This window comes from Dasypus novemcinctus, chromosome 30, assembly GCF_030445035.2.
Source record: "Dasypus novemcinctus isolate mDasNov1 chromosome 30, mDasNov1.1.hap2, whole genome shotgun sequence".
NCBI classification, from domain to species: Eukaryota; Metazoa; Chordata; class Mammalia; order Cingulata; family Dasypodidae; genus Dasypus; species Dasypus novemcinctus.
The window spans coordinates 26,007,375-26,029,656 of record NC_080702.1 but is presented as its reverse complement, the minus strand read 5'-3'; the positions used below and the strand labels follow the sequence as shown (position 1 = coordinate 26,029,656).

General features: G+C 43.2%; 1 protein-coding gene and 1 long non-coding RNA gene across 12 annotated transcripts in view; both read left to right on the top strand.

The window, feature by feature from the left end:
- LOC131276623 (uncharacterized) overlaps positions 1-9,386 on the top strand; it is a 76,266-nt gene extending 66,880 nt beyond the window's left edge. Inside the window, exons 6-7 of the long non-coding RNA XR_011647789.1 lie at positions 5,647-5,728; positions 8,513-9,386. This is a non-coding gene — a long non-coding RNA (uncharacterized lncRNA). The remainder of the gene's footprint in view (positions 1-5,646; positions 5,729-8,512) is intronic.
- Positions 9,387-12,243: 2,857 nt separating this feature from the next.
- The window catches only part of LOC101413597 (zinc finger protein 699-like), a 132,474-nt gene continuing 122,435 nt past the window's right edge, over positions 12,244-22,282 (top strand). For 3 of the 11 annotated variants that reach the window (XR_011647788.1, XR_009184109.2, XR_009184115.2), the window contains exons 1-2: positions 12,247-12,596; positions 14,153-14,394. Coding sequence is in view for 2 of the 11 variants with exons in the window: in XM_058290251.1 (XP_058146234.1) it covers positions 14,392-14,394 (3 nt within the window). In the remaining 9 variants the exon portion in view is untranslated. Of the gene's footprint in view, positions 12,597-14,152; positions 14,395-22,282 lie in introns of all 11 variants that reach the window. The other 8 variants (XR_009184117.2, XR_009184110.2, XR_009184113.2 and 5 more) reach the window with 6 other exon arrangements.

Here is a 22,282-nt window from a genome sequence, read left to right as displayed (position 1 = left end):
CCCACTTTCCAGCTTTCAACCAAATGGGCAGACAGAACCTACTCAAATTCGCACCCCTCCCGAGGACCCAGCCACCCTGACTGGGGCATCCCCAACAAACTTGGGTATGTGGTGCAGACACAGATGGCCTCCAAGCCCCAGCAAAGGGGCTGGCCAGAGACAAGACAGCAGCGCATGTGCAACATCCAGACTCTGCACCATATCAAAAGATTCCAGCTAGACCTTTTCCACTGTTTAACTTTACACCCAGACCAAGCTCCACTAGAAAAGCCGATCCATTTTCCTGTAACCAAGTTTTTTAAATCCAGACCAATTTCCAGGACATTAGGACTCGAACCTATAAACAGTCCTTCCTATTAAAATCAAGCCTCCACTCCTTTAGTGGATGTAAGACCAGGACCAGATTCTAACATGCAGTTAGACAAATTTTCTCCCTTTTCCAGACCTAGAGAGAACAGCTTCCCCCCAATTTTCTGGGGCTACTAGGGTTCTCTTGGGAGGTGACCAGCCTCCCCTTCCTAGCAATTAAGGCTAGGGCTTTCCAGACTGTGCTCACCCGGGGAGTCTTACCTTCTTCCATGTTCGGAGTTCTTTTTCGTTCCCAGTATCTTTCTCTTCAGACCTTCCATTGCCACTGGGGTATACAGAGAGCCCCTTGTAAATAATAAAGTTGTCTGAGGAGTCATTACTCGCAGACCCTCTGATCCCAGCTCTCTCATTCTTTCTCTTTGTTTCCTTCTCCCTTTTCTCTTTCTTTCATTCCTGATACCCTTCAGGTCCAAATCTCCAACACAATATTTCTTTTTGGAATTCATCAATTATATCAAACTGCTACACTCACCCTCTGAATTCCAAAAAAGCCTTAAATCAGTTACAATGCAAGTACTAAATCATATTGATGTGGGCTATAGGTGGGAGGCTCTTTGTCTCTTCAGAGATAACCTAAACTGTTTGACTTGTGGGTGTGGAACGGTAAGAGGCTGCAGTCCTGCCCTTAGTGACAATGGCAACATGGCAACGACTCCAGTCCCAGGAAACAGTTTAACAATGCAAGGTCTATAAACTTTAAGTATTTAGGGGAAATGCAAACAAAATATGCTAAAAGCTTATCTAGAATGTCTGCAGTCCATGCTAAAAGCTTACCTAAGATGTGGAAGAGATATATGCTAATTCAAGCCTATTGAGAACTCAAACAAAGGGACCATTTGGCCTTTCCTCTCTTTATAAAAGAAATTTGAAAATCTTGTTCGGGGCTCGGGATTCAAACAGAAAGCTCCCGACTCTGACCGGCCATCAATAAACCATTTTTCCTTCTCAAAATCATTCCTGAGTCCTGGCCTCTCTATGCACAAATAATCGAACCTCTCTCAAATTCTACAATAATATTATAATCAATTTTTTAAAAATACAGTTTTTCTTGGGGCAAAGCCCTGTCTCCTATACACCACTGAAACTTACAAAACAATTTATCTGTTTCCAATAAACAAATGGACAGACTTATTCATTACAATAAGGAGAAATTGGGAGGGAAACATGAGTCACCAGTCCTCTACAGTTCAGTAAACCTGCAGGGCATCCTCCACTTGATTTCAGTCTGAGAGCCATTCTGAAGAAGATGGTTTCTTCTCCTTGGGGCCATATGGCGACCCACCCTTTCCACAGTCTTGCCCAAGGGCAGTTTTCTTGGTTCCACCCTCATCAAGCATCTGGGTGTTGACCAAGCTCCAGACTTCACCCTCCAAGAGTGTTGGGGTGATTGCCACACCTTACCCAATCTTTGGGTTAGTCTTAACCCCCCTAGTAAAGTGATGTAAACACAATATTTCCCCTAACCTTTGGCATACAGGCTCAACCCTCTCAGAGCCCCAAACAAGACTTTCCAGTTTCTTTTATACAGAGAGGAAAGGTTAAATGGTCTCTTTGTTTCAGTTTTCAATAGGCTTGAATTAGCATATATATCTTCCATATCTTAGGTAAGCTTTTAGAATGGATTACATACATTCTAGATAAGCTTTTAGCATATTTTGTTTGCATTTCCCCTAAATACTTAAAGTTTATAGACCTTGCATTGTTAAAATGTTTCCAGGGACTGGAGTCATTGCCGTGGTCACCAAAGACAGGACTGCAGCCTCTTACCGTTTCACACTCACAAGTCAGACAGCTTAGGTTATCTCTGAAGAGACAAAGAGCCTACCACCCATAGCCCACATCACAAGAATTCTTGAAAGGGACTAAACACTTTTTTGAACTGCTTATTATAAGCCTTTTGAGACTGATTAGAATCATTACAGATGCTGCTACTGCTTAGGTAACTGTACATAAAAGTACAGGCTCAATACATGGCATGATTAGCATAAAATGCTAATGATTTATGGCATAGCCAAGATCACATTGGTAAACAGTTAAATAATTGAGTTAATGAATTAGAATTGGCTGTTTTGCATATTGAGGGTCAATTGTATAGTTTAAACTTGTTGAAAGGATTGAAGTGTGATTGTAATGAAATTTTCTGCATAACTCTGCATATAATTCATCAGATATATTATAGAAAGGGTTGGGAATCATTTGTGAGGCCATGAAAGTAGTATCTCTCTGGAAATGGTAGAATTACAAAAAAATATTTTAAAAGTCTCAAAATCAAATTCATGTAGCCAATGGTAAGAATATTTTCTCAGATATGATTTCACATATTGCAGGGTTTAACCCAGTCGATTAGTGGAAGTCACATAGTTTCCTGTTAGCTTTGAGAATAGGGCTGATCATGTTTGTTCTGTTTCTCATTATTTTCACCTGTGCTGGACGGTGTTTTCAGAGAAAATTGCAAAGCATAACAGCCATGGGACATGTGAATAATCTGGTGCTAGCAAAAGCACTTCAATAACTTCCCCAAGTCAAAGAGCTTGACGGGTAAGACTCTCAGAGGAGGGCAACCTAAGACAGGCACTGTCACCTCGACTAAAACAAGTGATAAGGGTTGTAAGCCATGGGGCTGACAAGACTTCCTACAGAAGGAGGCCTTGAGATAAGGTTTTACAGTTGAGCAAGCTTGTTACAGAAGCGAGATATAGACAGTTAGGGGGCTGTGGAATTTTCTTCTCAGGTGGAGGTGGTCACAAGCTCCTATTTCTCCCCATTCCCTACTTCTCTTTTGGGGAGATTCGAACCTTTGAGTTTGAGTACTCTCCAGTGTCCTGCATAGGCAAGCTTTGGTATGGGGTGTTGAGGATTAAGAGCTTAATGGTTTGCACTCTCTCTTGCATATATCAAACTAAACTAATTATGAGTGGGCTGTAGGGATTGAAACAGAAAGCTCCCGAGTTCTGCCAGCTGTCAATAAATGATTTTTCCTTCTCAAAATCATTCCTGAGTCCCGGCCTCTCTATACACAAATAATTGTACCTCTCTCAAATTATACAACATTTTTGGTGACTGCGAAGGGACTACAAATGAAGACCAGAGACGGTCGCATTTTGCTGCCCCTTCCAAATCCCTGAGGAAACCAGGAGAACTCGGGTGAACCCCAAATCTGGGCACCCTTGGATTAAATTTAATCCAGAAAAGATGTGGGTAAACTCATCCCCTCTGTACACATGGGTGGGTTCCTCTCTTGGCCCAAGGTGATGTCCTAATTCCAGATCTCAGCTTCCATGATTTTCCTCTTAAAGGTGTTTGTCCTTCAATCTCTCCTTTCCATATCCCCATTATTCCAGGCTGACAGTAGTTTTGTTTATACAGCTCTCCAAAAAGTCTGTTGGTTTAGTATGCAGGAAGCAGGGGTCTGAGCTGTCAGACAGTAAGGCTATCCACAAGTCTTTCCTAGATAGCTGCATCTTCAATCTTGATTTATCAGTTCCAAGTTTAGTTAAGTCCTGAAATGAGGCACTTTCATCTGGGAGTTTGATTTCCAAAGGCTTGGAATTTCCAGAATCATTTTCTGTTTTTTTTGTGCCCAACAATTTGGTTTTCAGCTTACCTTGCTTGTGTAGCATTTTGCTCTAAGCTTCAAGGAGAAGTCAAGCTGCATTTTCAAGTTTACTTTGGAAAGTTCTTCAGCTAAATGCCCAGGCTCACCATTTTCAAACTTTGCCTTCTGTGCAACACCAGAAGTTAATCTTCCTAAGTTCCCTGCAACTTTAAAATACAGATCACCTTTTCTCCAGTTTCCAATAATAGTTTCACCATTTACTTCTAAGGCATCATAAAAAGTCTCTTTATCATGCATATTGCTATCAGTAATCTCTTCAAAGCATTCTAGGCCTTTTCCATCAAGCATCTCACTATTCCTCCAAAAAATACCCCTTACCCATTTGCAAAACCATTCCTGCATTTCAGTAGTTGCAAAAGCACTTCCCCACTCCTTGGTACCAACTTCTGTATTAGTCAGCCAAAGGGGTGCTAATGCAAAATACCAGAAATTGGTTGGTTTTTATAAAGGGTGTTCATTTAGGGTAGGAGCTTACAGATCCCAGGCCATAAAGCGTAAGTTACTTCCCTCACCAAAGTCTATTTGGAGTAAGATGTCTGTCAACGTCTACAAGGATTCAGGCTTCCTGGGTTCCCACGTTCCTGGGGCTTGCTTATCTCTGGGCTCAAGGTTCCTTTCTTCCTGGGGCTGGCTTTTCTTTCCTCTGTGTGATGACTCGCTGGGGCTCCAGCTTAAGCCTTCAGCCTCACACTCCAACATCAAAAGTCCAAAATCAGAAACCGCTCAACTCTGTCCTTTGCCACGCCTTTTATCTGTGAGTCCCTACCCACCAAGAGGTGGAGACTCAATGCCCTAATCATAACTCAATCATGCCCAGGTACAGATCAGATTACAAACATAATCCAATATTTCTTTTTGGAATTTGTCAGTTATATCAAACTGCTACACACACCAATACAGAGGATCAGCCCCAGAACAAGATTGGAACATAGATTTCACTCACATGTCCCCAATGAAAAGATTAAGTATCACCTAGTGTTGGTAGACACCTTCTCAGGATGGGTTGAAGCTTTTCTTACAACATCAGAAGCTTTTCCTAGAACAGCATTATCTGAGGCTGTTGTTCAAATATTATTAAATGAAGTGATCCCAAGATTTGAACTCCCCACTTCATGACAGTCAGATAATGGATCCTCTTTTGTTTCACAAATCACACAAGGGATCACAAGTTTAGAAATACCTTGGAAAATGCATACTCCTTACGGACCACAATCATTAGGAAAAGTAGAGAAAATGAATGGGCTAATCAAACAATATTTAACTAAATTAACCATGCAAGTACAACTCCCTTGGACCAAGTTACTACCCTTAGCCCTATTAAAAATCTGCACAGTACCCCAAAACCACATTTTATGAGCCCTTCCAAAATAATATTTGGGTGGCTTTTTCTACTTTCAAATGTTCCCCAACAGTCTGATTTTGGCCAAGCTATCATTGAACTCACACAAACACGCTCCTTCCTGTGGCAACTGGCAGGTTCTACTCTCCCAGTACCAGAAAACCTAGCTCCCACCTTATCCATAAATCCTGGTGACTGGGTACACATCGAAACACTACATCCCAAACCTCTGACTCCAGTGTGGATGGGCCCCTTCCTTGTCCTCTTAACAATTCCAACTGCAGCAAAACTTTTAAGCTATCCCCCTGGGTACACTTTCCAGGTTGAAGCCAGCACCACCACTGCCAGATTCCTCCACCCTCAGCCCTGATGTCGCAAACCAGACCGACCCATGAACTCTTCAGGTAAGTGTTTCTGTGAACCCCTAGATGACCTGAGTAAAAATCCTTAAAGAACCCAAAACTCATATCACATGATGCTGAAACCTTCTGTAGAATTTTGTTAGAACATCTTAATCACTTAGGTGTTCCACAGATTGTGACTGCTGACCAATATTTAGATATGATCTGAGATCTCTGGCTGCAGGGAGATTTTCCTGATTTCATACCTGAAGAAGAAATCCTGTTCTTTTATTTTGTCACTACCACCCTCCTTTTTTCTGCATCATGAATCTTTTCTACTTCTTCCTCATACACTGCCTCGCCTTATCCGCTTTAAAACCACTCCATGGCATCGCCAAACATATACTATTTAATCTACAGCTTCAGTCACTAGCCACTCGAATTGCTGGATTTGTCCCAAACACACTCATGCTGAAACCATCTCCATATTAGCATTCCCTTAAAAAATTTTAATTTTAATTTTTAAATTTCTTTCCCTTCCCCCACCCCATTTGTCTGCTCTCTGTGTCCATTTGCTGTGCATTCTTCTGCGTCTGCTTGTATTCTTGTCAGCAGCACTGGGAATCTGTGTCTCTTTTTGTTGTGTCATGTGTGTATGCAGCACCACTCCTGGGCGGGCTGCACTTTTTTTTTGCATGGCGCGGCTCTCCTTACAGGGTGCATTCCTTGAGTGTGGGGCTCCCCTATGCGGGGGACACCCTGCGTGCACGGCTCTCCTTGCATGCATCGGCACTGCACATGGGCCAGGTCCACAAGGGTCAGGAGGCCTTGGGTTTGAACCCTGGACCTCCCATGTGGTAGGTGGATGCTGTCTCAGTTGAGCCAAATCCACTTCCCTTAGTATTCCCTCTTCATCCTGAAACCCTCGTATGTGTCCTCCCTCAATACACTGTTTTCAGAGGCTGCTGGGTTATTACCCCCCTCCATCTCTATCTAAATATGAAGATACCCTCATTCTCTGACAAGCTTTATTTTTTTTTCCTTTTTTAGATTTTTATTTTATTTCTTTGTCTCCCCTTCCAGCTCCCCCCATTGTCTGCCTTCTGTGTCCATTTGCTGTGTGTTCTTCTGTGTCCATTTACATTCTCTGCAGCACCAGGAAAGTGTCTCTTTTTTGTTACATCATCTTGCTGTGTCAGCTCTCCATATGTGCAGTGCCACTCCTGGGCAGGCTGTACTTTTCTCACGTGTAGCGGTTCTTCCTGTGGGGTGCACTCCCTGTGCGTGGGGTACCCCTACGTGGGGGCACCTCTGTGTGTCACGGCACTCTTTGCATGTGGCACGTGGTCCAGCTCACCACACGGCTCAGCAAGCCCTGGGTATTGAACCCTGGACCTCCCATATGGTAGGTGGATGCTCTATCAGTTGAGCCACGTCTGCTTCCCTCTGACGGCCTTTAAACTATTCACAAAGGGAAGACAATTCACATGCTATTGGAATAATCGCTACCCTCATGGATAAGCCCTTCTTATGTTTCAAACACATCTCATCCCCACTCAATGCAACTAACTTAGGACACATCTCTTCTCACTTTTTTAATCACACTATAGTTTTCAATACAACCTCCTTAACTTGGCAAACTAACTCAAAGGTCACTAAAAAACACCTCAGTTCTGCACTAATACGGAATGACAGTGGTATTAATCAAACAATACCACCTAAGTTTAGCATAAAAACCTATAGAGGATTTTTGAAACACAAGATGTCTTGTGTTTCAATACCTCATAAAAGAAAGAACTATTTGGAATTGACATTTATTCTGAACAGCTATACAATTCTGCCTAGTCAAAAGCTAAAAAGAACCCAATAAACCTCTTTACCTTTCCATTTAGAAACCTTTGTGCTAATCCAGTCTCCCTTATGACCCATCTAAACCGTACTATTCTCCACTGTCTATCAATGTGGTATATGGTGGGACCCAAATGTTCCTAGATCCCAGTCATCCCAAGGCTTACTTTATCCCTTTTAATCCTTATAACCCCTTATAATCAAAACCCTGGCAGAAACAGAATTTTATTTTCTTCGTGGTAACTTGGCGTAGTTAGTTTTGCCAGTAGCCTGGACAGAAATCTGTACTGTTGCATCTATAACCCCTAATGCTACAATCCTACAACCACGGCCACCTCTGATTTAATCTCCAACCTTGACTCCTCCCTTGAAACCTCACTTTCCCCAAAACATGAACGCAGAAAAAGACCCTTTTAGGGTGATCCAGAGTTTATGTACCAGGCCCATGACAGCCCAATCCTAGAAAAACCCAGAATAGGACATACTGTCTTCCAGAGCCTTTTCTGGTTTGCTAGAATTTCTGTCCTTTCTAGGAGCTATTTTCTGTTTTCTTCTTTTTTTCTCTTTATTTTTTTTTACATGTTACATGAAAAAAATATGAGGTCCTCATATACCCCCCACCCCCCTCACCCCATTCCTTCCACATCAACTACCTATTTCATCATCATGGGACATTCATTACATTTGGTGAATACATTTTGGAGCACTGCTGTACCACATGGATCATAGTTTACATTGTAGTTTACACTTTCCCCCAGTCCACCCAGTGGGTCATGGTAGGGCATACAGTGTCCAGTAACTGTCCTTGTAGTACCACCCAGGACAACTCCAAGTCCTGAAAATTCCCCCGCATCACATCTCTTCTTTCCTCTTCCTACCCTCAGCAGCTACTGTGGCCACTTTCTCCACATCAATGCTCCAATTTCTTCCATTACTAATACAATAGTTTCATAGTAGAATACCAGTAAGTCTACTCTAATCCATACTCTATTCCTCCAGCCTGTGGACCCCGGGATGCTTATGGAAAGAGCTATTTTAAACATCTCCTTACAACTACAGTTATCCTGGAATGCCACAGTACAAGCTATCAATTATCAACAAATAGAAATCAATAGCCTCGCCTCAGGAGTCATTCAAAATCGAAGCACCCTTGGCGTTCTTACTGCTGTCGCTTGAGGCACATCTGGTATTATTAATGAAACCTGTTGCTTCTACATAAATAAAACTGGACAAGTAGAAGAGAATTTAAAAGTCCTAAAAGAAAACATTGATATTATTCAGAGAGCAAGAGATGAAAATGATGGGAGCCCATCCTGGCTCCTCTCTTTTCCCTCATATTTTTCTTCACCTTTAAAAGCTATGCTAATACCCCTGATAACCCACTAATAGTTATTTTCCTCCTTCTCATGTGTGGCCCTTGTCGCCTCCAGCTCCTCTCCGGATTAATCCACTGAGTTGTTTAAACCACCACCCATATGTAAATGGAGCCTCCCTGTTAGAGAACAACAACCAGTAACCACCTCAGAGTGCAAAGCCCCACCAGCCATGCCACACGAGAAGGAAACCCCTCGTGCCCTAACAGCAGGAAGCAGCCAGAACCAGTGACGCCCCCTTTCCTCCACCGAGCACATGCGAGCCTGGTTGTCCACTTTTACACCCACTGTATTTTTATTTATTTGTTTACTTTAAAGATATTTATTTATTTCTCTCCCCTTCCCCCTCCCCCCCAGTTGTCTGTTCTGTGTCCATTTGCTGCGTGTTCTTTGTCCGCTTCCGTTGTTGTCAGTGACACGGGAATCTGTGTTTCTTTTTGTTGTGTCATCCTGTTGTGTCAGTTCTCCATGTGTACTGGGCCATTCCTGGGCAGGCTGAACGCTCCTTCACGCTGGGCGGCTCTCTCTACGGGGCGCACTCCCTGAGCGTGGGGCTCTCCCATGCGGGGAGACTCCTGTGTGGCAGGACACTCCCTGTGTGCATCAGCACTGCGCGTGGGCCAGCTGCACACGGGTCAAGGAGGCCCTAGCTTTGAACCGTGGACCTCCCATGTGGTAGATAGACACCCCAACCACTGGGCCAAGTGTGCTTCCCTTTATTTTTTATTATTATAATCAAAACCCAGGAATGACAAAACTAGGCCCCATTCCTAGCGCCCATAACAGCCACAACCTGCAGAAGCTGCAAGTTTATTATTAAATCTACCTCACTGTGAAAGGGCGGCTAACCATTTACTAGAAGAAACTACATCCCATAATATAGAATACCCCCGTAATGGACCTGCATGTCCAGATACAGTTCATTTCCTCAGAAAAATAGACAAAGAAGCCACCCTACCCCATCAACCACTCCTGCACCCCTTGACTTCACTGCCCTTATCCCACCACCCCCTAACCAGCCCCATAGGCGCTCAGGCCTTAACCTAAGCCCAAACTCACTCCCACTAAGTATGTTCCCACCTATGGATGTACTGTATAGATTCACAACTGCCTCCGCCGGGGGTGGGCTGAAGTTTCTATCTTCAGTCACCTTCCTGTTGGATTTTCTCAATAAATCCTTGCCTGCGATTGCTGGTCTCTGTGTCCCAATTGTCTCACCCTGACATCCAACAAGAGGGAAGAAATTTCATACAAGATTATTCCAATGATATGAAGTCCAAGAAGAGGGAAACTTACTCCTGGAGATAATATCTAGGGAGACTATCAACAAGGAAAGTGGCACCAGGGAATGCTGCGGTGTTTGGAATGTTCTCTAACTTATGTCATAAATGCTCATGAGTGTTCATATGTGAAAAATCATCTTGGGCAATTAAGATAAGTGCACTTTATGCTCTTTATTATATGTTATAGCTTAAAAAAAGTAAAAACAGTTCGTAATCTTGAGTTTTCAAAAGAACTGCACCTTTCACAGTCTATTCCTCATAATGTTTGGTGTATGTCTACCTCTCACGCTACTGAACCTCTCTCTACAAGTTCCATTAAAATGGAGATATAGGGGAGCAGATGTGGCTCAACTAATAGAGCATCCGCCTACCATATAAGAGGTCCAGGGTTCGAACCCAGGGCCTCCCGGCCCGTGTGGTAAGCTGGCCCACACAGTGCTGCCTCACACAAGGAGTACTGTGCCTCGCATGGGTGTCCCCTGTGTAGGGGAGCCCCATGCACAAGGTGTGTGCCCTGCAAGGAGAGCCGCCTCGTGTGAAAAAAGCACAGCCTGCTCAGGAGTGGTGCCGCACACACTGATTGCTGACGCAGCAAGAATATGCAACAAAGAGAGATACAGATTCCTGGTGCTGCCAAGAATGCAAGCAGACACAGAAGAACACAGCAAATGGACACAAGAGAGCAGACAATGGGGGAGGGGAGAAAGGAAGAGAAATAAATAAAATAAATCTTAAAAAAAAAATGGAGATGTAATACTCTGTACTTTCAGTGTGGCCTGTTAGTTGGGAAACATCCCCAATGGTTAGTGGATTTGCAAGTGATGACGCACCATGAAACATGAGCCACACTTCTGACTTCAAGGATTTTGAAGATGGATAATGTTTAGGAGGGGCAAAAAGAGAAAATAATTTCTTCAAAAATATACTAAATTGTGTTCAAATGGCCAATCCTGAAACAACTTACTTTCTCTGTTCCCCAAGAGGATTGGAAAACTTTCACTTCTGAAACCCGTGATTAAGTTTATATACTCATTAAAGAAACCCTGAAGCTTGTCTCCACAGAGGAAATAAAGACAGCACAAGTTTGATTTTTTCCTTTTATTATCATTATTATTTTTTTTAAAGATAAATAGATGACATAAAATGTTACATTAAAAAACCTAAGAGGTTCCCATACACCCCACAACCCACCCCTCCTGCTCCTCCCACATCAACATCCCCATTCATCAGTAAGTCACATTCATTGCATTTGGTGAGTACACCCAGGAGCACTGCCACACCGCATGGACCATAGTTTACAAGCTTGATTTATTATTTTTTTCTTCTTTCTTTTCTTTTAAATGTTACATTAAAAAAATATGAGGTCCCCATAGACCCCCACCCTCCCCACCCCACCCCTCTCACATCAACAACCTCTTCCATCATCATGGCACATTCACTGCACCTGGTGAATACAATTTGGAGCACTGCCGCACCACATGGACAGTGGTCTACGTTGTAGTCTACACTCTGCCCCAGTCCACCAAGTGGGCCATGGCAGGACACACAATGTCCAGCGTCTGTCCCTGCAGCACTACCCAGGACAACTCCAAATCCTGAAAATGCCCGCACATCGTATCTCTTCTTCCCACTCCCAAACATCAGCAGCCACTGTGGCCACCCTGTCCACATCAATACTATAATTTCTTCCCTTACTAGTCACAATGGTTCCCCAGCAGAACACCAATACGTCCACTCTAACCCACACTGTGTTCCTCCATCCTGTGGACCTGTGATGGTTGTGTCCAGTCTCCCTCTACATAAAGAGGAGGACAAGCTCCATTTAAAGGCAAGGAGAAGGATTCAACAAATGCAATGAGTGTGCCATCACGATGAAAGAAAAAACCAAAAAACTTTTGTCAGTTTTGAACCTTGGGGAAAAAAAAAAAAAGAAAGCTTGCCACAGTTTTGAACTTGGGGAAAAAAATAAAGCCAAGGATAAGACAGTGAAACCCACAGGTAGTGGGCGGGGCTTAGCGCCTTACACGGGGCCCCGCCCCTCAGGTGCGCACACCGGAAACAGGAAGTGCGCTCCCTGAGGCCGCCGCCATCTTTCCCCTGCTGCTGCCTCCGGCGGGTTTTCCGCTCTCGGCTCTGGCTGCGGCTGCCTCGCTCTCGGGGCTTGACGCGGGGCTGGAAGGACCTGGCGCGGGGAACGGGCTCTCCTGGCGTTCCCCGCGCAGTCCTGGTCGCTCCGGCTTCGCGGCCTTCCCTGTGGCTTCCTCGCCGGACTCGGCGTCCCGGAGCTCCGGCCCCTTTGCCCGTCCCCCTCCTCCCGGCCTCGCCGCGGGGCGTCTCCTCCGACGGTCCAGGGCTGCTGCCGCCTGCGCCGCCGGTGAGGCCGGGCAGCCAGGGGGGCCTGGCCCCGGGGTGCTCCTACAGGTACTGGTAAGTCCTGTCCGCGCCAGCGTGTTTCCCAGACCCGTGGGGCCTCTAGGAAGCGTCAGCGGGCTCCAGGGGCCCCGCGCCCCTCAGCCTGCCGCGGCCGCTCTCGGGTTCCTTTTCCCCTGCTTCAGCAAGGCAAGGGGTTGTGAAAGTCTTTCTGCTCATGCAAAAGCGGAGACTATTGTGCGGAATGTTTTCCTTCTGCTTTGATGGTGATAGACTTTTAAACTAGATGAGAAGCTAAACTTATATTGGGATTATTAGGTGCGCTGAGAATCCTATTTCTTATCTCTGCTTTACTAGGACAATAGTGAGTAGTCGGCCCATTTCGGCAATTTCTTAGGCTGTTGTGATAAGCCATGAGTCAAGCCCTGGTTTGTGTGATGCAAAATGTAATAATGTGGCCGGAGAAGCTTAATGTAGATTTCTAGAGATCACACACCCGGTCTTCTCTAAGACCTTAAGAATTGACTGAGACGGTAAACGTGCGGGACTGATGGCGTGTGAAACAATTTCCGGTAACAAGGAGCCGTGCTTCTTAATAGGGTGAAGGATTCTTCCAGCAGAAACCCAGCATATTCCCAATGCCAGAGCATCAGATTCTGGGAATGAGGCCAGAGGGAAGCCATGCATTGTGAAAGTAATCAGAATACTAAAACAGGTGCAGTACAGCATTGGCAGAGTGCCTAACTCTTTAAATTAGTAATTATTTAGCAGAGTGCTTTTGTTTGGGTAACTGTGAAATGTACAAGCATTAGAAAGTCATGGTTTCCAGGCAGTCATTTTGAATGTGAAGTAAAACTTTAGTCAATAATAAATGTGTGGCATCTGTAGAGAATACATTCATTTTAAAAGTAAAAGTAATGTAGAATGAAAATAGTATGTATATATCTAATCTTTTAATAAAGAACACAAGGGGAGAAAATATACAGACAATAAAAAGTTGAGCAGTAACTGTGTATATCTTTAAATATTTAAAGTATGGGTGAGGGGAGTGAAACCAAAGGAAGAAAGAAATGTTAATTGCAAAATGGACAGGAAAAATATTGGTCACATATCAAGTGATATAAATGACGTGGATATGTGACAATAGAACCGTTTTAACTGCACATAATAAAAATCAAGAAAGCATGGTGGATTCATTCACCACAGTTGGAATACAAGTTCTCCAGAAAATTCACCTATGTTGATATCGAATATAAGTGTCTGTATTGATTTATAAGGTACAAAATTACCTAGGTGAACCCAGAGCCTCGATATTGGGCCCCTGATTCCCTGAGAAAATGAGCTTCCTGTGTTCCAGCCTGGCTAGACCAAGGGGATTTTCCTACTATCAGATGATGAAATTTCGTCATCTCTGATCCTGCTGCCAGAAATAAGAGGCCTGTGGTTCAACATGAAGAATGACGGCCTGTCATGCGTTCACATTAAATATAATACTTTCAGGGTAAAACAGTGCCCCAGACCTGGGAGGAAATTGCACAGGGAAATGGCTAAATTCCAAGAACTAGCCACTCTGGCATTCAACCCATCCCCTCCCCATCCATCTTCTACTTCAGGTTCCAGCTGTGGCACAGGGGCAACTGGTCCCATCTAGGGAGCTTGAGACCCAGGGTGTCCACCTTGCACATCTCTGCAGTACAAGTAAGGATTTCAGCTGTTCTGACTGACTGTGGACCAGACAATCACCTGCTTCCAAACTCTCTTGGCCCTGCTTCCACTCCATCCCCCTTTCGTTAAGTGGCTTCCTGGGCTGTAGAGTACACTTACTTGGACTTCTAGAAGCTGGAGACGGGAAATGGTGAGTACTACCTAGGGAATAGGGTTATCTTGAGCCTAAAGGGTGAGACTAGATATGGCTTGGTGGTGTACCAGCTGTGTCCTAGCCCTTTAGTTTCCTCTCTGGGAAAAAAGGTGGCAGAGCGAAAAAGATCGCTGAACACCGCGGGGCATCCTGAGATACCACCCACTGTCACTAGGCCCTTCTTGACCCAAATGGAGTTTTCCAGGCCCTGGAAGCCTAGAGCCATCTTCCTGATATGATTTTTCCGACTTGGCACCACGGGGATTTAACTTTCCCATCCTGGGTGTTGGTTCTCTGTATGGTGTCAGAATATCCTGACCAGAGCCTATTGGAGTTGCTTATTTCAGCTCCCTCTGGCAAGGAGGCCAAGCCCCATTCCTCCATAACCACCCGCGTCCCATCATTGCTCACACTTCTCTTGGCTTCCCTCAGGCACTGGGGCCTTCTTGTAACTTCAGCTCCACTTCTCACAGTGGGTTGTGGGGTGAAGAAGGGGAGTGGCCGTTATTAGGGGAAGAGCCCTGACTTTTTTTTTTTTTTTTGATTTTGAGAAGGAAAAATGGTTTATTGATCTAGAGCCCTGACTTTATTCTTGGGGTCCTGAGTGGGGTTTGGTGCTGGTGAGAAGGAGTCCTGCTAGATCGTCCTTAAGAATATGCTTCAGAATATGACGTGGTCACTGACTCCAGTCACTTCTCTGACTTCCCTTATGATGACCCTTTGGTATCTCATTCTGCCCCCATAATGCTCTTTCTCTGGCTCTTCCTAAAACCTGCTGAACACATGCGCACCTTCTGCCTGTCCTCTAGCTCTTTCCTCTCTCTGGTATGTTATCTTCCCTGATATCCCCTTGGCATCCATGGAGTGTCAGCACAGGTCTGTCTTTTTTTTAAAATTTTTTTTTGTTATGACGCCCACTGTATAGCCAAATTAACACAGTATGGTCACTTGAATTGTCAGCACTGCCAATACCCTGGATCGACTCTACTTTTTTTTCTGCACTGTATATAAGATGTACAATTTAAGTTTGGATTGTTTAGCTCTCTCATCAGCCCTTAGAGAAGAGATCTTTGAGTTTTTTATGTGTTAATCTTAATTATGTAGAAGTGTCTGGCACTCTTGAGGTTCTCTGATTTTCTATTCAGTTGCTTTTGTAATATTAATACTGCTTTTCTTTTCATGCTTCTTTCCTTGTACAATTCATATGTGTTGCTTTTTATCTTTCTCAGTGTTGTATTTTATAGATTTAGTCTGTTGATAAAGAATTTTACTTATTTTTTTTTTTTTGATAGACAATGATTCTGTCTGTTGGGTGAGGGGCAGTTGTACCCCTTCATTCTCTTGCTTCTGTGTTGAGCATCTGAGATCTATATTGACTTTTGGAAAAATCATCACATTTGGTTCTAACTTTTTAGAATGAAAGTACCTTTTTAAGAACAAAACCAAAAACAACCAAGACAGGATTCACTGTTCTGTATTTTCTGAAGTGGTTATTTTGCTTTTCTGTCTCATCCCTGCACTACCTCACTATGGTAAATATACATAAGGACTTGCTCTTTATCCCCTAGCTGAATTGCATTTTCCGTAGAATTTACTATTACCTAATAATACTTCATCTTACTTGTTCATTCACTTTCCACTCCCAAAGTATTTATAATCCATATGCATCTGAATATTTCTGTTTGTTCCCTGCTTTATCTCCTTTGCCTTGATGAAGTGAGATCTGTGTAAATACATTTTACTAAATAAAATAGCCCAGAGTTAAAGGCCTGGAGGGAAGCTGTCTTGCCTGAGACACAGGGCTTTGGAGGAGGAGCCCGAGGTCTGAACTGAGTACAGCGTTTGCTTTGCCTACTCTGTACAATTTCCAATAAGGCTTTCACTCATTCCTGGTCTTCTTAGAGAATAATAACCAGAAAAATACCGAAAGTCAACAAACATGACCAGAAAGGTAGTGGTCAGGAATTTAGGCCTCAAAGACAAATTGTCCAGTATTCTGACCGGGGCAACAATCGATTCTCTCTAAACTTCCTTGCTTGTGAACTGTTTAAATGACCTAGTGTGTGGAAAATTTTTGACGAAACCTTTCACTTATCATGGTTCCTCAGTAGATGGGTCATTTTATCATTTGTATATTGTAGTAATTATATATTGTAATAATGGATATTTTAAAAATTTACCATTTTTAGAAAATTATAATTTGTAAAAAATGCATAATTGCCATAAACCCTCCTCTGCAACACTTTCCAGGGATTCTTACCTAGGTCCGCAGACCCATAGGGGTCCATGGAAAGATTTCAGGGGGGTCTGTCAGCATGAATTAATTAAAAAAAAAAAAGATTTACTTATTCCCCCTGCCTTGCGGCTTGTTCCTTTCTTTGCTGTCTCTTCTCTTTCCGTTTGCTGTGCGTTTTTTTTTTCTTCTGTGCTTGTCTCCCTTTTATTGTGTCATCTTGCTGTGACAGCTCCCTGCAGCGCATGGGCCAGCCTTGCCTTCACAAGGAGGCCCTGAGACACAAACCCAGGGCCTCCCATATGGTAGACGGGAGCCCAGCTGACTGAGCCATAGCTGCTTCCCTAGCTTGAATTAATTTTGAATAATCCTGAAATTTAATTTAAAGGCATGCTGATATTGAGTGTCATAAAACTATCTTCTGCTAGATTCTGAGAAGGGGTCTGTGATTTTCAAGTGACTGGCAAAGGGGGCTGTGGAACAAAAATGGTTAAGAACCCCTGTATTAGTGTGATACTTTGTTACAATGGAAGAAACAATATTATAATTATACTATTAATTATATAATCCAGAGTTTACATTAGGGTTCATTGTGCTGTACAGTCCTGTGGATTTAAAATTTTTCTATTTATTCTAGTAGCACAAATATAACCTAAAGTTTCCCCTTTTAACCACTTTAAAATAAAAAGTTCAGCCTTGTTAATTACATTCTTAATTTTGTGGTACCATCACCACAACCTGTAACCAAACAATTCCATCATCCCAAATAGAAACTCTTTACCAATGAAGCAATGAATCCTCATTCCCTATCCTCACCCTGACCCTTGGACATCTGTATTCTAGTTTCTGACTGTAAATTTACTTATTCCAATTATTTTATGCTAGTGAGATCGTACAATATCCTGTTGTGTCTGATTTATTTTACACAACATGATGTCTTCAGGTTCATCCATGTTTTCGCATGTATCAGAATGTCATTCCTTTTTAAGGCTTAATATTCCTCTTAATATATGTGCCCATTTGTTTTTCCATTCGTGTGTTGGTAGACACTTGGGTTGCATCCATCTTGGCAATTATGAATAATATTGCTATGAACGTCAGTGTACAATTATCAGTTTGACTCCCTGCTTTCATTTATTTTGGGTGTATACCTAGAAGTGGAATTCCATGTCTTTTGGTAATTGTACTTGAGTATGAGAAACTGCCGAACTGTTTTCCATACATACCAATAATGAATGTGTTCCTGTTTCTTCACACATCTTCTCCAAGATCTGTTACTTTTTGTGTTTTAATAGTAGCCATTCTAGTGAGTATGAAGTGGTATCTTCTTTTTGGTTTTGATTAGCATTTCCCTACTGGGTTATGCTGTTGAGCATATTTTTATGTACTTATTGGCCATTTGTAGATCTTCTTTGGAGAAATATTCAATTCTTTTGCCCATTTTAAATTGGTGTTTTTCTTTTCATTATCAGGTTGTAAAATTTCCTTTTATAGTCTGAATATTAAACCCTTACCTGATAATGTGGTTTCCATATATTTTCTCCAATCTGTAGGTTGTCTTTTGATGTTCATGATGAAGTTCTTTAACAAATATGAGATTTTGATTTTGATGAAATTCCATTTATCTAATTTTTTTCCCCTTTCTTGGTCATATTTTTAGTGTAAAATCTAACAAGCCTTTGTCTACTACAAGTTCTGAAGATGCTGTCCTATCTATGATAATGACACATGATTATTATAGATTTAGGATGCTAAAATTTAAGTACCATGGTGTATGAGTCAGCCAAAGGGGTGACACAAGGCTAGCTGTAGACTGTTAGGTGACTGATTGTCTCTCTCCCAGGGCTTGATTCTCTCTGGGCTCAGCGGCTCTGCCTCTCTGTGTGATTACTTCCTGGGCTCCAGCTCAAAACCCCAGCATTAAAACTCCAACATCAAAACTCCATCTACCTCCTCTGCTGTATTGTGTAGTTTTATCTGTGAGTCCCTGCCCACCAAGGCAGTGGGAACTCAGCCTATTTACATGGCCCAATCAAAGCCCTAATCATAATTTAATCATGTCCAGGTACAGACCAGTTGGCAAACATAATCCAGTATCTATTTTTGGAATTTGTAAACCATTATCAAACTGCGATCCTGCACCCTCTGAATTCCGAAAATACATTACAATATTCCAAAAAAGCCTTAAATCAGTAGCAGTGCTAAGTATAGAATCCCATTGCAATCAGTTTAAAGCAATAGTTTGTCATGAAGCAAAGTCCCATCTGACTGTAGAATTCTGAAACTTATAAAACAATTTATCTGCTCCCAATACACATGGAAAGGATAAACATTTCTATTAAAATAAGAAGAATGGGGAGAGAGACCTGAGTTATGGGTCCTCTACAGTTCAGTAAACCTACAGGGCATACTTCATTAGATGTCAAAGTCTGAGAGTCATTCTTATGATGATGGTTTCTTCTTCCTGGGGCCTCATGAGGGTCCACACTTTCCACAGGCTTACCCAATGGCTGTTTTCTGGGCTCCACCCTCATCAAGCATCTTGGAGGCAACCAAGCTCCAGACCTGACCGTTGAAGAGCATTGGGGTAGTTGCCACACCTTACCCAATCCTTTGGGTTAGAGACTTAACCCCCTAGCACAGTGAAGTGAAGACAGTATCCTCCCTAACTTTTGGCATACAGGCTCAACCCACTCAGAGTAAAGAGTTGACCACCTGGCCTTCCCTAATCCATGGGGGATAGGTGCACCCCTCTCAGACCTTTGGGGTGCTGACCTTAACCACCCTAACCCTTCAGGAATGTGCTTCACCTGCTGTGTACCCTGGGGTGGAAGAACTCTCCCCGAACATTAGGTGGGAACATCCACTCTCTCCCACTGCTGGTGCAAACTCACCCTCTTTGTACAAATGGGTTGAGTTCTTCTCTTGGCCCAAGGTGATCTCTTAATTCCAGATCTCATCTTCCATGGTTTTTGTCTTAAAGCTGTTTCTCCTTCATCCTCTCCTTTCCATGTCCAAGCTTGACAGTGGTTCTGTTCATACAACACTCTCAAAAAGCTTGTTGGTTTAGCATGTAAGAAGCAGGGGTCCAAGTCATCAGGCAGTAAGACTTTCCCCAAGTCTTTCCGAGATTACTGCATCTTCAATCCTGATTTACAAGTTTCAAGTTTAGTAAAGTCCTCAATTGAGGCACTATCATCTGGGGACTTGATTTCCAGAGGTTTGGAATTTCCAGAATTCTGTTTTCTTTATGCCCAACATTTCAGTCCTCAGGATATTTCTCTTGTCCAGCATTTTGCTATAAGCTGCAAGGAGAAGCCAAGCTGCATTCTCCTTGTTTACATTAGAAAGTCCTTCAGCTAAATGCCCAGGCTTGTCATTTTCAAGTTCTTCCCCCTGTAAAACATCAGGAGTCAATCTTGGTAAATTGTCTGCAACTTTAAAAATGGATTGCCATTCCTTTAGTTTCTAATAATAGTTTCATAGTTGAATTCTAAGGCATCATAAAAAGTCTCTCTAGTATCCATATCGCTCATATTGCTATCAACATTCTCTTCAAAGCAATCTAGGTTTTTTTCCATCTAGCATTTCACAATTCTTCCAAATACCCCTTATCCATTCATATTAATAAAACTGTTCCAGCATTTTGGTAATTGCAAAAGCACTTCCCCACTCCTTGATACCAAACTCTGTATTAGCCAAAGGGGTGCTGATGCAACATATCAGAAATTGGTTGGCTTTTATGAAGGATATTTATGTGGGGTAGAAGCTTGGAGTTACCAGGCTGTAAAATGTAGGTTATTTCCCTCACCAAAGGCAGCTGCCACGTGTTGGAGCAAGATGGCCGCCAACATGTGGAAGGGTTCAGGCTTCCTTTTCCTCTTCAGGTTCCATGGTCTCATCTTCTTCCAGTATCAGCTGTAGGTTGGGATAAGTCTCATCTCTCTTCTGGGGCTCGTTTCTCTTTGGGCTCTGCTGCTCTGCTCTGTCCACAAGGGCACCTGTAAACTATCAGGTGAACAGGAGGGCCTCTTCCTTCTCTTTTTCCTCAGATACCTGCTTCTCTGTGTGTTTACTTCCCGGGGCTCCAATATTAAAAAAAAAACCGACACCTGCTCTGCCATGTGGTTTTCTCTCTGAGTTCCTGCCCATCAAAGGGGTGGGGAATCAATATCCTACTTACATGGCTCAATCAAAACCTTAATCATAATTTAATCAAGTACATGTGAAACCTCTGAATCCAATATAATCTGAAATACCCGGAGGGACAGACGAGTTCAGAAACATAATCAGGGAAACGGACTTGGCCCAGTGGTTAGGGCGTCCGTCTACCACATGGGAGGTCCGTGGTTCAAACCCTGGGGCCTCCTTGACCTGTGTGGAGCTGGCCCATGTGCAGTGCTGATGCGCACAAGGAGTGCAGTGCCAAGCAGAGGTGTCCCCTGTGTAGGGGAGCCCCACGTGCAAGGAGTGCAGCCCTTAAGGAGAGCTGCCCAGCGCGAAACAAAGTGTAGCCTGCCTAAGAATGGTGCCACCCACATGGAGAGCTGACGCAACAAGATGACTCAACAGAAAAAGTGACACAGATTCCCATGCCAGTAACGACAACAGAAGCGGACAAAGAAACAGGACGCATGAAATAGACACAGAAAACAGACAACCTGGGGTGGGGGGGAGGGGAGAGAAATAAATAAGTTAGTAAATAAATCTTTAAAAAAAAATCATAATCCTGTATCTATTTTTGAAATTCATAAACAATATCAAACTGCTACAGTGTGTGTTGCCTTTCTTGGATATTTATATTTATGTCTTTCGTAAGGGTAGGAAAGTTTTCAATCATTATTTCTTCAAATATTCTTTCTGTCTCTTTTCCATTTTCTTTTCTGGGACAACGAAAATGTGTATGGTTTTGCATTTCGCATTGTCATTCAGTTCCCTGAGACACTGTTCCATAGTCTTCTCTTTCTGTTCTCCTGTCTTTTCCAGTTCAGAAGTTCTATCTTCAAAATAACTAATTTTGTCTTCAAGCAGTTCAGGTCTGGTCTTATGTTCCTCTAATGTATTTTTTAAAAAGATTTATTTATTTATTTGTCTCCCTTTCCCCCACTTCACCCCAGTTGTCTGTTCTTTGTGCCTATTTGCTGCGTCGTCTTTGTCCACTTCTGTTGTTGTCAGTGGCTCGGGAATCTGTGTTTCTTTTAGCTGCGTCATCTTGTGTCAGCTCTCCATGTGGGTGGTGCTGTTCTTAGGCAGGCTGCATTTTCTTTCTCGCTGGGCAGCTTTCCTTATGGGGCGCACTCCTTGCGCGTGGGGCTCCCCTACGCAGGGGCACCCCTGCGTGGCAGGGCACTCCTTGCGTGCATCAGCACTGTGCATGGGCCAGCTCCACACGGGTAAAGGAGGCCTGGGGTTTGAACCGCGGACCTCCCGTGTGGTAGACAGACACCCTAACCACTGGGCCAAGTCCGCCGCCCTCTAATGTATTTTTAATCTCAGCCATCAATCTTTTATTCCCGTAAGGTCTGTTACTTTCCTTGGCAAATCTTCAAATTGTTCTTTGTGCTTATCCAGTGTCATCTTAATATCCTTTATCTCTTTAGTCATCTTTCCTTTCAATTCTTTAGATTGATTTAGGACAGTTGTGTGATTATC